This window comes from Anoplophora glabripennis, unplaced genomic scaffold (genome assembly GCF_000390285.2).
Source record: "Anoplophora glabripennis isolate ALB-LARVAE unplaced genomic scaffold, Agla_2.0 scaffold196, whole genome shotgun sequence".
Lineage (NCBI taxonomy): Eukaryota > Metazoa > Arthropoda > Insecta > Coleoptera > Cerambycidae > Anoplophora > Anoplophora glabripennis.
Window position 1 is genome coordinate 493859 of NW_019416363.1, and position 19103 is coordinate 512961.

At 34.1% G+C, this 19103-nt stretch overlaps 1 protein-coding gene across 1 annotated transcript in view; it reads right to left on the minus strand.

The window, feature by feature from the left end:
* Window positions 1-19103, minus strand: part of LOC108908325 (persulfide dioxygenase ETHE1, mitochondrial) — a 79025-nt gene that overhangs the window by 42386 nt on the left and 17536 nt on the right. Inside the window, exon 4 of the mRNA XM_018712351.1 lies at window positions 15980-16250. Within this exon, the coding sequence (XP_018567867.1) occupies window positions 15980-16250 (271 nt within the window). The remainder of the gene's footprint in view (window positions 1-15979; window positions 16251-19103) is intronic.

Consider the following 19103-nt stretch of genomic DNA (forward strand, 5'->3'; position numbering starts at 1 on the left):
GTTGTATGGTACGAGGTTGATGTTCGCGCTCAACGAAGTCAATGATTTTTTAGAAGGCGTTCACCGCGGAATTATTCTGTTTATTTCTGCGTATAAGACAAACAAACACAATACATTTTCAATATAGAATTGTACCTAAATTATAAGATTTATATAAAATTTAAAATAATTTTAAATTGCACAAACAAACAGAAATTTTAGGTGAAGCGGTGCGTCACTTGCGTCACCCGACGAGCCGCCACTGACAACTGGGCAGGGGTCATCTTCTTTTTTATAAAAAAAGAACCTACGCCACTGCATTCTTACAAGTTATTGTAACGGATTTATATTCTAATGCACAAAAAAAAGGTAACTTGAATTTTTTTCCTAAGATTCGCCGTTTTCAAGTTATTCATACAAATACAATCCCCTTGTGCAGACATTTCTAACCATAATATTACAAGAATATTTATGTTTATGCTTAAAAGTAAGTAGAATTCGTAAGCACATTAACAAAATTCTTTGCACTCGTTTCCACACCACCTGTGAGGTAGAGTTCCTTACGCGTTTTAGTTTCCCCTGGAAGCCTAACCCACTATCTTTACAAATGAAAACAACTTAAATCAAAATAGTAATAAATGTACATTTACCAAAGGCGAGGGGTAGTGAATTTTCACAATCTGCATATTTGGTGACAACAAAATCCTCATAAAATTCGGACAAGATATTTTCAACACGAATTTTCTATGAACGTGTGGCTCGGAATAATTCGCAATAAAGTTTGTGGACTTTTCTTCTTGCCACCCCGTCTAAATCCCCAGTCATTTCTAAATTTTCTAGAAAACCATCTATTAATTATTAGATTATTAATTATTCATTAAATATACAACAAAATAGGTGAATTTAATGGATGGTGCTCCTGCGCATTCTGGGAGTATAGTGTAAGAATGGCTTAATAAAAATTCTATGGGGCGATGGGTAGGTAGAAGACCAAATACCAATGTCAATCATAATGGTGCAGAGTGTCTTGGCCAGCCAGATTGCCATATCTAAACTCCCTAGCCTTCTATATTTGGGGTCATCTGAAAAGTAAAGTTTATCCTACTCCAACAGATACAAGACCACAACTACTGCAACGAATAGAAGATGGGTGTAATGAATTAAAAGAAAATTACCACATGATATTAGCTTCCATTAATAGAAGATGTCGATGTGGGTGGTTCGCATTTTGAACAATTCTTTTAAATACGTAACGTTAATTTTGTTTCTTGTTTAGTTGTTGTTGCTTGGTGAATATATTTTTATTATTATTTTGATTTAAATTGTTCTTATTTGTAAAGAGTATTAGGCCTCCAGGGAAAATGTTCTTACAAATTGCACTTACTTTTAAGCATAAACATAAAAATCCTTGTAATATGGTTAGAAGTGTCTGCCACAAGGGGATTGTATTGGTATGAATAACTTGGGAACAGCGAATCTTAGGGAAAAAATTAAAGTCACCTTTTTTACGTATTTTGTGCATTAGAATATAAATCAGTTACAAAGACTTGTAAAAAATGCAAAAAAGGGGTGACCCCTGTCCAGTTGTACACCATTGGTTGAACCTTTAAAGCTCATATTTTTGGGAATGTAAGACCTACTCTACCAAATTTTACTGAAATCGGTTAAGAGGTTCCGGGGATATAAACAAAAAATCATTTTTTTTAACAACTTCAACACCTTGTATCTCTAAAACAGGGCTGTTCCAGACCAATGTTTAAGGCAAACACATATTATTTTAAAGAGATCTATCTGCCCTCGAAGTTTCCTGTATAAAATTCGGACCACTCTGTACATACTAACTAACGATGCTAATTAATTTTTTTGATATCTCGTCAATAATTTTATTCCTGACGTCTTATTGTTGTGAGCTTTCTCAACATCAATTTCAGTTACGCCTAGTGGTTTTTGACTAGTTTTACACTCAACATTGAAACTTATAGGAAGGGGAAATACTCATTAGGAAAATTTTGGATACTGCCCTTCTATAGAGTACAGTAATCTATAACTGTGACACAAATCTTTGTTCAGGAGGTAGAATTTCCAGATGCCAACTAATTTTGATTTTACTGTCTTTGAACTCGAATAGGTTTTGAAATGACAAGGATTCAGGAATTATATCAAAGTTGCAAGTGTAAGTAACATGCCCAGGTATCAAAATGGGAAGACTTACTACGTTCACTCACTCGTCACGAAGGAAAACTAAAGAAGTGCTCTTAATAAGTAGGAATCAGTTACGTGCAGTAACAGATCTCTTTACAGTGCATTATGACCTGAAAGTACATCTGAATAGAACATAATGTGATAGAACAGCAGAAAGAGTCTTCATATTCTGTATAGAATATGAAAACATTAGACCACAGAATACAGTTTCTTCACAACCAAAATTAGTTAAGTTCAGTAAGTACAGCATTCAACCCGTAACAAAAATGCAGTTAGAGTACTGGAGTAATTGCTCAGTTGAAAATAGAAAATCCAGTACATTAATTCACAAAACTGAAGTATCTGCTGGTAATGCGGTTTTCATATATAAAAATAAGGTACAATAATAAAAAAGTATAGTATATCTCTAATTGAAAATTAAATTTGCTATTACTTTATAATAGCTTTGTTAGGTAGTCTCATAATTTTCTCTAATATTGTACTAGAATAGACATCAAGTGACTGTAACACATCCAATTATTTTCAAAAAATAAAAAGGTATTTCATGTATTTCGAATAAGAAAATTAAACATTTAAATTTCTGTAATGTTAATTCCTGCAGATGACTTGTTCAATCGATTTAGCCAAAGAAAATGTAAATTTATCGTTTGGGGCAAATTTCACAAGATAAATTTTAACCATTCAAAGGAATATTACTCGTGTAGACGTATTGAACGTAATATGTTCTATTGAAGTATATTTGAACTATTACAACTACTTAATGCTGTTTCTGAAACTTTTAAGACTGTGGTGATGAGACCTATAAAACACTATTTTTGTAAGTTTGTTCTTTAAGTATTTAGAAAAAAGATATAACCGTTCAATATACAGAATAGGAAAGCAACATTGAGGAGATTATCAGCAGTGGAGCGTAAGTGAAAATAAGTATTAGTTTCGCACAAATTTGATTGTATGTATTTTTCATATTTTGTTTTTCTAATTATTGAGAAATAAAGACCAAAATAATATTTTAATAGAAGAACGAAATATTCTTAGACCAAGAAATAAAGGTTAAAAATCATCGAGAAATCGTGAAAATTACTGGGCGTGATTTTATTGTTGGAAAGTCTTGGGAATGATAATACAAGAGGCGTCTCATCAAATTGGTATTGAAAAAAGTATAGCGTCATTGTTTTTTATCGGCAAATAGATAAAAAATTTGTTATTTTTCTTGCCAAACTTTCCCAAACTGTGAGTTTCTATATCCTTAAGAGACGTGCAAAAATGGGCGCGATCGGTTCAAATTACTATTCCGGGGGCAGGGTTATGACTAAAACATTCTTTTTGGGCTCATTTTCTTCGAAGGGGCACCAAGTATCCTCTAGTTAAAAATAATTTTTTTTTTCAAATTTAGTTGTATATAATTGTTACCAAGTAAAAGGCACTTTTTTCCCTAATAAACAAATAAAATAATTCCGCGATTTTTAACTTTTGAAAGAAGTTATATACACCATTAGAAAGCTCGTAAAAACCTACAAATTGAAAAAAAAAAGTTTCTACGACCAATAGGTCCGGAGTTAACAATTTTTTTTTAAATCACGGAGCAATTTGTTATAAACATTTTGTAAATGAAGGTTTAAACTTTATGCCCTGTCAATTTTAATTAAATTTGTCCATAATTGATTAATTCAGAGCCCGTCAAAGTAAGGGTACGCGGCAGTGAGTGGTGGTGGAGGGATCTTCCTCTCAACCAGGAAAAAAACTGACAATGTCAAATTTGTAATATCTCAGCTTCTATGTAACGTAGAATCGTCTTTTTTTCAATTTGGTGTAGCTCGACAAAAAAATTGCTTCTGGATTATTTCTACCCTTGTAAAATCCATTTCTATCCTCCTAAAAATGAATTTTTGAAAAAAATTTTTTTTTGCATTTTCTTTTATTTGAAATGTTTTAGACAACAGTTCTCAATAAAAAAATGTTTTCAAAATTATTTTAACCTTTCAAAATTAATTTAACACCTTCAACCCTAAAAAAAATCATTATTTTTATTTATTTTTTATTTTTTCATACTTTTTATATAATTATGGATTTTGTATATTGACTAAAGAATTAATTATTTTAAATAAATAAATATAAGAAATATTTCCACTGATACTGACAGTAGAAATTTTTTTTACAATTCAATATAAATTTCAACTTCAATTTGGGGGTTGAGGGGGTTAAATTAATTTTGAAGGGTTAAAATAATTGTGACAACATTTTTTTATTGAGAACTACTGTCCAAAACATTTCAAATAAATAAAAATGCAAAAAAAAAATCATTTTTAAGGGGGTAGGGTGTCATTTTACAAGGGTAGAAATAATCCGGAAGTAATTTTTTCGTCGAGTTACCCCAAATCAAAAAAAAAAGAAGGTTCTACGTTATATAGAAGCTGAGATATTACAAATTTGACATTGTCAGTTTTTTCCTGGATGAGAGGAAGATCCACCCACCACCACTCCCTACTCCCTATGTGGCTACTGCCACATTGACGGGCTCTGGATTAATCAATTATGGGCAAATTCAATTAAAATTGACAGGGCATAAAGTTTAAACCTTCATTTACAAAATGTTAAAATCTCAGGTCTTAATGTTTATAACAAATTGTTCTGTGATTTAAAAAAAAATTGCTAACTCCGGACCTATTGGTCATAGAAACTTTTTTTTTCAATTTGTAGGTTTTTTACGAGCTTTCGAATGGTGTATATAACTTCTTTCAAAAGTTAAAAACCGCGGAGTTATTTTATTTGTTTATTTGGTAACAATTATAGGTACACCTACAACTAAATTTGAAAAAAAAAATATTTTTTTTAGCTAGAGGATACTTGGTGTTCCTTCGAAGAAAATGAACACAAAAAGAATGTTTTAGTCATAACCCTGCCCCCGAATTAGTCATTTGAAAATGGGCCTATTTTGCAAAAATGGAATAAATAAATGGAATTTTGCAAAAACTATTTGACCGATCGAGACCATCTTTTGCACATCTCTTAAGGATATAAAAACTCACATTTTGGGAAAGTTTGGTAATAACTTATTCAAAAAAGATTTTCTAGATATATAATTTAATCGTTTGTCAACTTTTATTTGTGCTTATATATTATTGATAAAAAACTATATTTCACTTCCCATATTTTAAGAAATATTATTTATTTATTTATATTTTGTTTATTCTGACGAAATGAAAGTTTGCCGCAATATCACTAGTACACCCTGTATTTTCGAATATTGGACACAAAGGAATATCAAAAATATTTTTCTTTAACATAACTCTTACAGTATGATTTTCTCTATTACTTTTATAACCATTAAACAGAAGACAAAACAATCGTCTTACGTGGAAGTTTGTTAGGTCATGAATCCAGTAAATAGTATCTAAAAAATGTAAATGCTTTTAAAAGCAAAGAAAATTAGAGAAAAGTTCATGTAACCAAACGCTCCCTTTCTGAAATACAGGATGTTTCGTAAAAAAATCTATTTCCGTTTACATTTTCCAAACGAGTTAATTAATTTTGTGTAGGATATCATCTGCACAATTTGAATGTGACGATATTTGAGGTAATTCAGTTAAGGGCTTCGTCATATTCTACGCCACTGAAGTTTTCGCAAAAAAGGAGCATTTTTTGAAAGGGCTGATGGAATTTCACAGAAAAGATACGCATCCCTATTCGATAGGACACAGTTTCCGAGAAAAAATATTACTAGAATTATGTTGCAGCGATCTTTTATTAATAGATAAAGACGTCCAGTTTATTCATGTCTGGTGGTCATTGAATCGATCCACCATGTCCAATCCACATTTGTTCTTAAGTTTCATTTAGGTATTCCCAGAGCATTAACCATGAACCAAAAACCACATCTGACATTCAGTGGCTCATCTTAAAAAGTATAGATATACAGAAACGTTCAACTGATTGTGTAATACAGGGTGTCTCATAATTAGCTGCCAACCCTGAACAGGCCGATCCTATGATCAAAACTAAGTAAAAAAGTTCATATGAACATGGGTCCGGAAATGCTTCCTAAGGGCACAGGGTCATTGAAGAGGGAGGAATGGAAATAATTTTTTTGCGCAATATCTCTCAATCGCGTTGTGATAAATGAATGAAATTTGGTATACACAGCTAAATTTTGATGAGCAATTTGATGGACTAATCCATTTATTTCCACAAGGTCCATTGGGGTGGGTACGGGGGGGCCCTTGGTACTTTGCGTGTGTAACTTTTTCATCTTTGACTTTTTAACAAATTGGACAGCAAATTCCGTTTTCCCGAACTGTTTTACGTTAAAAAGGTACTCTTGTTTCAAATCGTTATCTTTAACGGTTTCTGAGAAAATCGCTCTTGAATTAATCCCACTTTGGTCAATTTCATAGTAATTTAAACAAAAAATAATAATAATAATTTAATACGTAATCAGTAATACACATTATTGATGTAGAACAATTATGATATGATGATTTGTTTATGGCTTTTGCGATGGTAATGCTGCGCGGCAGAACGCGAGTACGGCAGAAGGTTTCCAAACAGAAGGCTGACATCAAGGAGGACATTCCTCACTGTATTCCGCAATTTAGCTGCAACCGTCACTTTTCGAAGGGATCATAAGATGGAAACTTAATTTTGATAACAGACAACAAGCTATTTTAAAAACTGTTCAAAAAACCCTCCACCTTCTCTGATACAAAGTCTTGCCCTACGTGTAACACTTCTCGAAGCTATTAAGATGCTAAAACGGTTTTGACGAATTTCATTGGCTGCATCATTGATACGCTGCAGCAATTCCTCACGGGTATCGACTTCGGTGGCGTAAACTTTTTGATTTAGATATCCCCAGAAAAAGAAGTCCAGCGGGGTTAGGTCGGGAGAACGCGGCGGCCAAGCTACCGGTCCGTGCCTCCCTATCCACCGTCCAGCGAAATTTTCGTTTAGGAAATTTAGAACATTGCGACCACTATGTGCCGGGGCTCCATCGTGTTGAAAAAACATGTTACGTCGTAAATTTAGAGGCAGATCATCGAGAATTTGGGGAAGATTTTCTTGAAGTAAGTTTAAATAAAGATTTGAATTGAGACGTTGTGGAATTTCAATAGGTCCAATCAGAGTGTCGTGAATTATTCCCGCCCATAAATTTATGGAAAACCGTTGCTGGAAGTTTGTTCTCCGAACAACATGTGGGTTCTCTTCTTCCCAATAATGAGAATTATGAAAATTTAATTTTCCATTTCGGGTAAAAGTAGCTTCGTCACACCACAAAATTTTGGAAGCTTGCTCGTTGTCCAGCGACAAAATCCAGCGACAAAATTGCATACGTGGCGCAAAATCTTCTGGTATCAAGCCATGTACACGTCGATAGTGATAGGCATGTAGACCTTGTCGCTTTAATATTCTTCCAACCTGAAATGTTAGTAGCACATCTAATCAATTCTGTTAAGGAAATCTTTAAGATATGTAGTACCGTTGGCCGAGGAACATTTATTTGCCTTGAAATGTTCCGTATGCTAGTCGTAGGATCTTGTTCAATAGCGTCAAGGACCTCCGCTTCCCTATTAATCCTGGGACGTCCTTGACCCGGTGCCTTTCGAAAAGTGGCGGTTGCAGCTAAGTTGCGGAATACCGTAGGGAATGTCCTCCTTGATGGCAGCCTTCGGTTTGGAAACCTTCTCCCGTACTCGCGTTCTGCCGCTGCAGCATTACCATCGCAAAAGCCATAAATAAATATCATATCAACTAACTCTTGTCCCGTAAACTCTTCCATTTTTTTCGCTTAGAACTATTAAATTGGCAATCGGGTTGACAATACTTTGACATAAGAATACCTTGATAATTTTGTTTAAATTACTATGAAATTGACCAAAGTGGGATTAATTCAAGAGCGATTTTCTCAGAAACCGTTAAAGATAACGATTTGAAACAAGAGTACCTTTTTAACGTAAAACAGTTCGGGAAAACGGAATTTGCTGTCCAATTTGTTAAAAAGTCAAAGATGAAAAAGTTACACACGCAAAGTACCAAGGGCCCCCCCGTACCCACCCCAATGGACCTTGTGGAAATAAATGGATTAGTCCATCAAATTGCTCATCAAAATTTAGCTGTGTATACCAAATTTCATTCATTTATCACAACGCGATTGAGAGATATTGCAAAAAAATGATTTCCATTCCTCCCTCTTCAATGGGTCCCTGTGCCCTTAGGAAGCATTTCCGCATATGAACTATTTTACTTAGTTTTGATCATAGAATCGACCTGTTCAGGGTTGGCAGCTAGTTATGAGACACCCTATATAACAGACCTTATTTGTTTAACCTATTTGGAAGATGTAAACAAAAATTGTATTTACGAGAACTTTAACGCCCTGTATACTTATTTATTTTGTTTTTTATAGAGTATTTCTTGCTATTAAAATTCTTAACACTTACAATACCCAGAGATACTGTCAGTATGATAATAATTGTTGAGATAGAATTCCGAGAAAAGAACCGAAAAAACATGCCTTCGTAACTGCAATATGCACTGCAAGCTGCTACGGTAAACGCTACGCCGCCAATGTTTTTCTACATCGGGCGTCCAATGGGGTTAATTCCAAGAAAGTGGCGCAGGGGTCTTCTTGGAATTCAATGTCAATAAATATCGTACGAAGTTCAACTTGCTGCAGGTTGATAATTAATCAATGGAGAATTTTAACACAAGCAAAACACACATTATAACAGGCGTTAAATGTGAGGTTAAGGATAGACCTTTTCAAAATAAGTTCTGAAATTGTTGAAGCATTAATTGTGTCATAATTATTGTGTAACTTGTAGTCTCTTGACGTAAATATCGCAAACAATCCACATAGAGTTAATTAATACGTATGTTTTATGTAAACAATAAGAAAGTTTCCATATAACTCTGAAAACGCGGCGAAAGTTGTAAATAACTCCGCATTAATTGTGTTTGGGAACAAGTATCGTATTTACAACAAATACAGGTGTGGGTAAGGGAATTGAAATATATGGCAGGCGTTGTTTTCGGGGGAAACTCATCGTGTAGGATTACAAAAGAAAAACGGATAATAAGTTTATGAAATATGGAGTTTCGTTTTAATCAAGTGTTCCAGTTTCTGCTTCTGGCCTCATTATACACAAAGCCTGACTTTTAGATTGTATAATTTTTCAGATTTTATAATTTTCCCTTTTGTAATTTATTTTGACGTATGTATTATACTTCTATTCAATTGCGCAAAACATGTGAAATAATATATTATTATTAATAACTAGAAGAGGATGTAATAGACATGGTACGACAAATTTCCAGCAGATAACCCAGAACAAAAGTAATATTTTTTCCTAAACCAATTCCTATAGGCTCTGCGATCAATTAAAGATTGGATGAGAAACACACACATTCAAGAAATACATAAAATTTAAGTCGGTGCTAGTCAATTCCTGCCTAGCAGCTAACTATATGTATTTTTGAATAAGAACTACAACCTCTGTACGAATTGTGACAAAATAGAATACACATACTGATAAATCGGCCGATTTGATCTTGTGCAAAGAGTCCAATAGTACGACAAATCTGCTGGTTCCAACTTATCGTTTGAGTGACGAGTTTAGTCGCATTGGATATATTTATGGTAGAGGTCTGCGAGTCCCAATAAGTAGATTTGATCTGTTGGAAACAAAAGTGTTTTTCTGTTTTCTTAAAATATAGTTATAATTTTAACAGAACCAGATATATGGCTGAATATGTATTGAATAACTGAATCTGTGCATGGCTGAGCATTAGTTTTTATTCAAGTTTCACAATCTACAGTTAGCTACTATGAGCAAACTTCACTGAACAGATACTAGATATGTTTTGCAATCTTTATTTTCATAATTTTTTAAAATACTTTATAATTGTGCATCTTCCGAAACCTGTCCTCAAATCAACTCTTCCACATTTCCTGAGAGATCTGGAAACAATCAGCATCTATAAGGTCCTTCTCGTTACAAAAACGCCACCCTCTTAGTTTGTTTTTCACATAAACGACTAGCGCGAGATAACAAGCATATTTTAAATTTATGGTGCTTCCACATGGCACCACGAAATGCGTCTGGTGGAATATACAGGGTGTCCCAGGGTGACGGCCCAATAGAATTATTTCAGAGACTACTTCGATTTGAATTTTGAAAATTTGGTTTTCGGGCATGCCTTTCTCATATAAAATAATGGTGTCCACGTACCACTTCCGGTTATACCGGAAGTCGCCATCAACTTGCTTATTTTAAATGGAACACCCTATATATTATTGCAATTTTGGATTATACGTGTTATTTTAGGTGGACTTTTATGAAGTTTCCCTATTCCTAAAACTAACCGTTTTCGAGATATTTAATTAATTTTTTTCAAAAAAAAAATGGAGAGAAACAGTGACTAGTTTCAAACCATGTGTATTTTATAGTAAGAAAGATAAAGCAACAATATTTATAGGGGGATAGCTAGACCCCTAAGCTTCCCATTTCAAAGTGGCTTAATTGCATACAGGGTGCTAGAAATTTAATGCTGAGTTTAGTTAACTTCAAACCATCATCAGAAGTCGTTTTTTTTAATGGAACATCCTGTATGTTTTTCTATATTCCGATACACAATTTTATTCTCTTTAGAACAGTATTAGGGTTCCCTAAACCTATCTCTTCTAGTTTTTAAGTTGTCTACTATTTTTTGTGTAATCACCTAAAATCATGTAATTTCTTACGAGGATAGTTGTGGAAATTTTAGCAAAACGTCAAAACAATCAACTAAACTGTCAATTTGTTGTTAGTTTCTTGCAGTGAGAGTTTAATTTAGTATTTATAAGAAATGGAAAACAATATATATTCAAATGTTGATATTTTAAATTTATTATTCATTCACGGACGGTTCAATGGGATTATAAGCAGAACATGTACAGTTTCTAATGTGACATATCCAAATTTGCCACCAATGTACAGAAAAAAGTTAAGAAGAATTTTAGCAAATCAACTAGAGTATGGTCGAATTTGTGCAGAAAGAATTTTGCCAAAACCAATAACTTCAAATGAAGATAATGTAATAAATGTGCTAGCCTATTTTAATGTTCATCCAGAATCATCAACTCGTGCCGCAGAGTATGACGAGCGTCCAATCACAAAATGCTAAGAACTAATGATATGCGTCCATACAAATTTAAGCTACGCCGTGCAACGTGTACAATTTTGTGAAACGATGTTAGTGCGATACCAAGAAGATCCACAATTTTTGCAACATATTATATGGACAGACGAGTCAAAATTTACGAGAGAAGGTATTTTTAATACACATAATACTCATTTGTGGTAATCTGAATATCCTCATGTTATCCGGGAAAGAAACTTTCAAAATAAATTTAGCGTAAATGTTTTTTGTCTAATTAAGATAACCAAATTTCTTACCATATCTACGAAGAAAATTTAAATGCCGACAGATTATATTTTGCAAACGGTTGTGGCAGATTATCACACAGGTCTAATTACCGTAATACCTAAGAAATAGTACCAGCGACCAATCATAAAATGTAGCACCCTATTATATCTTATCCAAAAATATTTAATTTTCCTATTTAATTATCCGATAGATTTATGTGTTAAAATACGAACATTAGTGGTATCAAACTAGTATTAAATGTCGGTTTTGACTTAAATAATCCTGATTTTTCTAAGAAAACTAAAAGTTTTTTTTTATGGAATATTCTTACATATTTCTAACAGATCAAATTCGCCGCTTATGCCAATCAATAGAGGTTTTGTTTGTGACAAAAATACTAGTAGCAAACGGACTGTGTCATCATATAAAAGACAGTCTGTAGATACGTGTTGTATTTTTATGCAAAAAACTCATTGTTTTTAGTTTTTCCTTATAAAACTAAGAGAATGCTACAGACAGACAATTTGTAGAGAATCTAAATACAAATAAAACGAGAGGTCGATCGATTCGATCGGATAATTAGAAACGAAGAAAACCCGGATTTTTTAGGAATAATTTCCAAACAGATTTTAATATTTGCATATAACTTACCTCTTCATTAGCTAATATCTCGGAGACGGTTGTTCTGAGAGATTTCGGCTAAGTATAGATAGGGAAAAAGCACTAATACGAAACGTCAATGTACAAGGTAGCAAAAAAAGTTATAGCTAATTTAATTCAAGCGTACCCTCATAGGTGGCGCCCTTTACAAGCAGCATCAAAAGCAAACATACTTCAATTTAGCATCCTAAAAAAACCCGTGCGCCAAGTTTTATTTATTTTAAATCTGTTTGGAAATTATTCCTAAAAAATCGAAGAAAATAAAAAACTTTAAAACCCTTTATATCGAAAACTAAGCATTGTGGACCCACGTTTATAGAAAATAAAAAGTTTTATTTTAATCTCAAAAATACGCTCCTAATTTCTTTGTAGTGAATTTTGAATCAGCCTGTATAATATACCATTTGCACACAAAATCAACGAAGTTCATTGAATTATTTTACTTCATTCATTCAAAATTATGACAAATTAACCTCACAAGATATAATTAAGACAAATTATTCAAAACATTGTAGAAATTAAGGCATGTTATAATATAACCTCTTATTCTACATGAGCTTGCTCTACACTTTATATCACTAAACACAAACCAATATACATTTCAATGATTAGTATTATTGATATGTTTTTCTTATTTTTTTTTACATAACAGCCAAATAAAAAGAAATTTATGCGTTCCATCGGTCAACACATTCATTAAACGGAGAAAACGTTCCTAGAATTATATCTAGGTCTGCATAGATTTTACATATTTCATTTATACAAAGCAATCTTCTATATATCTCTCCTTCTTGCGTCGCTTCCATAGCAGACAGTCTGGGGCGTGGAAGCAACAATAAATAGGTCATGATCGCACTTTTTCATCTACAAAGCGTGCACATATCATTTTTGTTTCTGTGCAGTATTTCTCGGGAAGTATCTGGCCTTCTATCTCTCGCGACGATGTCGTTGCCGTGGCCAAATGGAGCTTTGGCAGCATTTCAAGCTGCCTGGGATGCCCACTGGCGTCGGGGGTTGTCCTGGTTGGGACCCCCGACGCCAGATAATCGAATAAAAAGAACCATAAATCGCCGTTCACCAGTGGCTGGATTTACGAAATTAGACCAAACAGACATCATAAATAACGCATGGTGTTGATTACTAAGGTTAAAAGAAATAAAATGCGGAAGTCACTAAATCCAATAGCTTATTTGCGGTTGAAATTAATTCTGTGACATCGATGTCTCGATAAGGATGGCTCCTTTTTCTTTTTTGGTGCTATACGACAGTTCCTTCTAACAGAATTTTTTTTTAAATAATTTTATCTAAGAATTTGCCATAAATAAAATATGTCAACCTATACAGAGTGTTCTACAAGCTCTATGACAAATTTTGACAGAGAGTAGCTGGTTAATTTATTTTTTCTTATATGAACATAGGTCCCATTCGTTTTTGTTTAGAAGTTACAAGCATTTTATACAATATAATTTCATATTTCCATCACAGTAACCTGATAAATAAGAATTATGGTTGCCGTAACAATAATTATTACACAGCCCCACAAAGAAAAAAGGAACGGCTCTGGTATTCAGACCCATAAATATCCATGTATTTTTTCCCGTTGAATCCGAATCTGCCTTCAGATTTGGCCCAACGGGTCTGAGTTTTCGGGAAAATACAAAAAACAGGTCAAAATTCACAAAAACGTCATTTACGATCGACGAAAGATATAAAAAATCAAATTATTCTAGCAGCTCACTAGATGTATGATTTTTCACTCGTTTAATTCCAATTTATCATCATAGAGTCGGACAAGCTGGTCCAATTTCATTCAAAAACAGAAAATAGATTAAAAACGCCATTTTCATGGCATAATTCGTGTTGTAGAGTTCTGGATCCATCTTTTTATTCACCCACCCATTTATGAATTCATACATCTTTCTATCCAGTCGTTCATGCATGAATACGCATATTTATTCATCCATCTGTACCACCTATAAATCCCAACCATCCACCCATCTATTCAACTACTTTTTGTACTGAGAGATAACAGCCTAAAAGACTGAGAATGCAATAAAACTTGTAGAATATCCTACTTTTTAAACAAAAGAAAACGATATCTACAAATCATTCTTATTTCTGTTGCTATAACGTGTACTCTTTTCTCCAAAGGATCTATGCAAAGGATTACGCTTTCGTTTAGTCCCTCTATTTTTCGTTTCTCTTTTTAACAACCAACAAAAATCGGCCATCATGCTTTCATCCCAGCTTCCTTGATATCGCTATTCCATAACCTTCATATCCTGATGAAATCGTTCGCCTTGTTCTTCGCTGTATTCTCCAAGATTTTCAGGAAACCAATCCAGATGTGAATGAAGGAAGTGCAACTTGTACTTCATCAAACATCCCAGATCTTGGAAGTCTTTTATCATTTGTGATACAATTTCTTCGTATTTAGGACCTTTGTTGTTTCCTAAAGAAATTGTCGCTACAGCTTTGAAACTAGTCCAAGCACTCTTCTCAATGCTACTCATTGTAGTGATGAATGTTGCATTCTTGAACAATGTCCGAATATGAGGTCCATCGAATACACCTTCTTTCAATTTCACCGCAGAAATATTCGGAAATTTTCGCATTCTCAATCTTCTAGACTTATCTCTTAGTACAAAAAGTAGATGGATAGATGGGTGGATGAGTGGGTTTTATAGGTGGTACAGGTGGATGAATAAATATGCGTATTCATTCATGAACGACTGGATAGAAAGATGTATGAATGCATAAATGGGTGGGTGGATAAACAGATGGATCTAGAACTCTGCAACACGAATTATGCCATGAAAATGGCGTTTTGATCTATTTTCTGTTTTTGAATGAAATTGGACCAGCTTGTCGGACTCTATGATGATAAATTGGAATAAAACGAGTGAAAAATCAGACGTCTAGTGAGCTGGTAGAATAATATGATTTTTTATAACTTTCGTCGATAGTAAATGACGTTTTTTGTGAATTTTGACCGGTTTTTTGAATTTTCCCGAAAACTCAGACCCGTTGGGCTAAACCTGAAGGCAGATTCGGATTCAGAGAAAAAAATACATGGAAATATTTATTATTTGTGTCATTGTTTAATCATTTGACACTTAGCGTTAAAGTACTTTTACTTTACCACCATACCATACTTTTAAGTCGATTTTTATGGAAATACGCATTTAAATTCAAGCAAAAAAATAAGTTGGCGGTATTATGCAAAACAAGATAAAGTCATGTATAACTAAGACCACATGAAAATAAACAAATTCATCTCTTAACCCATTAAATCAATCAGACCACACAACCTTTCAAATCATCGTAAAAATCCGATGCCCCCAGTTTCCGGTTTAGCCGCCATTTTGGTTAATCAAGTGACTAAATCGGTGCGCACATCATGGATCCTATAAGTTGAGAGGTGTTATGCACCTTTCCCATTGGTTTTAGGCACGTAGGTACCTTAGCGATAAAATCTTCAAAGCACGGTATAAAGATTGACAACAAGAAAAAATTCAACATGGAAATCTGTTTTCGTGTTTAGTTTCAAGCTACTCGACATTATGAAGCCAATGATGGACTTGTGATAATGTTAGTGAGACCTTAAAAACTTCAGATTTAGTTATTTCGTATGCTTTCAACAAAATTTTAAATTTTGTTACAGAAAATAATAAGAAAAACACTAAATGTCAATTTATTTCTCCTTGAAATCTAACGGAAAAATTAATTAACTCACCTATTTGTGCGGGGTAACTGAGGTTGAGGTTGTTCATGATGTGCACAAACTCTTCTAAGGTTTTCGTCAGTCTAGGGTTTAATCTCTTTTCCTCGTCCACAGAAGTAACAGTCTGACCCTTATAGTCGTGGGCTGGATACAACAGTGTCTCATCTGGAAGAGTAAAAATCTTGGTATGGATGCTATGGTAGAGTAATTCCGGACTGCCTTCTTGAAAATCGGTGCGGCCACAGCCACGGATGAGGAGGGCGTCTCCAGTAAAAGCCATTCCCTGAAACAAAGAAAGGGATATTTTAATCGGAATTATATTTCTGGACTTTTTTATTTGTTTCTTTTTGCCTAGAGTTTAGAGTTATCTCAGTTTAACCTACAAAAGAATTCGGTTTATATTTTTTATTCTTTATTTCTCTATCAGTTCAGATATTATTTTAGGGTTTAATTTGCCTTTAGAGGAGCCTCTATTTTTATTCTCTTTCGCACAAGAAAGAAGTCTGAAAAAGGCTGAATGTGACCATTAACCTATTACATAATTCATGTGCTTATAATTCAGAAATCAACTAGTTCATTTCTTTGACTATAAAGTTAATGTATATTGCATGAAGTTCTGCAATTAATATTCTTAAAAGTATGATACTATCCCATTTTATCGTTAAATGATAAGCTTTGTAGGACTTGCATCACTATCATAAAACTATATTGTAATCTCCGAAGAAACATCCCTTTGTACTCTCTTTAATTCGGCACCATTTATACGCTATATGTACAAGGTGGCACATTTTGGTTGACATTACAAGGCACATTTACAAATACAGAAAATAATGTACATAACTGTATTGTATTCTTTTTTGAACATAAGTTTAGTGTAAAAATAATATCTGGATAAAAGTGTCCAAGTAGTCTATTTTTTTTATTTTCGAGTACCTACATGAATTATGGGTTTATGGGTATGACCCAGAAATAATGGCACAATCATCGCAGTGGAAAAGTCCACCAGGTCCGTCGTGATCAAAAAAAAGCGCATCAAAATCGGTCGAATGTGAAGACAATTTAGCTGATTTTTTTCGATTCTACGGTTATTGTCCTTCTTGAATATGAAACAATCAGGAATACTATAAAACCATTATTGAACGTTTGCGGAAGAAAAAGCGAGACAAGGATTGAATTCTTCACTTCGATAAGGCACCGTCTTATTATGCGCTCTTAATCGATTAATTTTTGGCGAAAATTCAAATTTCTGTGCTTCCGCAACCCCCCTATTCTCCTTATCTAACCCCTGCCGACCTCTATTCGTTTCCTAAATTGAAAATTTCGCTTAAAGGACAGCAATTTGATTTCATTGAAGACACCCAAGCAAATACGGAGAAGGTACTCCACACTCTCAAGAAAGAATGTTTCCGGGAAAGCTTCCAAAAGTGGAAACACCGTAGAAGTCGGTGTGTTCAGTCAGAAGGTGACTACTTTGAGAAATATTCATCACATCAGCCTCGTCCATTCCAAAATATTTCTGGTCAACTTTTCGTTTACCCCATGTTACTGTAAGAGCCACTCTATTCGAGTAGTCTTGTGACTGTGGCTTGAAGTACATGAAATGAGTACAACTCAGACTTCCACAATGTTGTCAAAACTTCTTTTTGGGTCACTTCATCTTGGCGTGCTTTTCGAGTACTTGTTTGTTGGATCCTTGTCAGTAATACTCAAAATTGTTCCTCCCGTTGCACATTTTCTATTTGCCCTCCAACAGCGTCTCTGCTCCTTTGCAAAATCCGAAAAAATGATATCTATGAAGGGTGTACCCATAATGTAATGTAATAATAATAACTCTGACGAGACTGTCTACAAATTAATAACATATAAAAAAAAAACATAAAACACACCACAGAAATGAGACAACCCCCAAATCCAAAGCCAGAGGCAGTGCGGAAGGGGGCTACACTTGAAAAAAAAACGCGGATAACACCCTTTATCTATCAACATTGTCAGTGCCGACGCCAGGGATCGAACCCGGACCAGAATAGGAAGCCTGGCCGAGAACTGCTTGTCACCGCACTCTCGACCGACTACGCTACCGTGATATCAACTTATTCATTATTGTCATAAATGTGGGACATTATCAGCGAAATTGTTCAACCAAAAATCCTAGTTAAAATCCATGATAGAACTGATACAAATGTACAGTTTAAGTTATTTCATCTGGGAGGTGAAAGTCGGATGCGTAGAGCAAAGTGTCGGAGGCGCCCGGTGTGATCATTTTGTTTTGACGCACGATAATAATATAGTATATTTACACCATTAAAGAGGTAAGTATTATTTACCAATCGAGGACAATTTTGCGCCCGAGCGGAGCGAGGGCTGGCAATAGAGTCCAAGAGTGGTAAATTATACTTAACTGCTGCGTGGTGTATAACATTTTATCTGCTCCCACAGTTCTTTATGGTTCATGAAATTGATATTAGGTTTTATTTTTTCACATTTCTTAATCAATCAATTCATTATTCGAAATCTTGCAAAGTCGCCTTGATTGTTTGGATTTTGTCGTTTCTAAAGTGTTTATAAACAAAGCTACATAAAAGTTACAATTTCGTTGGTTTTGAATTATTATTTCTAAATGAGTGATTTTCAAATAGAAAGTGCGGCAAATGTTACCTGCGAATTTTTATTGCCCGTGAAGTCGAAAGTGCGCTACGGACGAGCATATTATAGAAATTTCAAAGAATGTTGCCAGAACAAAAATACTGGTGTTTCTGAAATGTCACTGCTAGCATATTTCATGGAGAAGTCAAGAACTTTAAAGTCAACTATTTTCTGCTGAGAGCATTTTCGAAACGTAAGAATGACGGCGATACACCTAAAAAGTCAAACGCTTTTACAAGAGGACAAGTCAATGATTTGTCTTAGGCATTGCAGGAGCATACCGTTCTGAGGAGTTATGCAAATTTACTTTAGACAATGTCAATTTAAAAAATTTCGATGACATTATTGTAGTTACAATTCCAGATTCTAAAAATGGTATGTCACGTACATTTACAATTACTTCTCGTCTGGATTCTGTTTCCCACCTAGAAATTCTCAAGAAATATATCAAGATTAGATTGGAAATTAAAACTAAAATTTGACGCTTTTATAT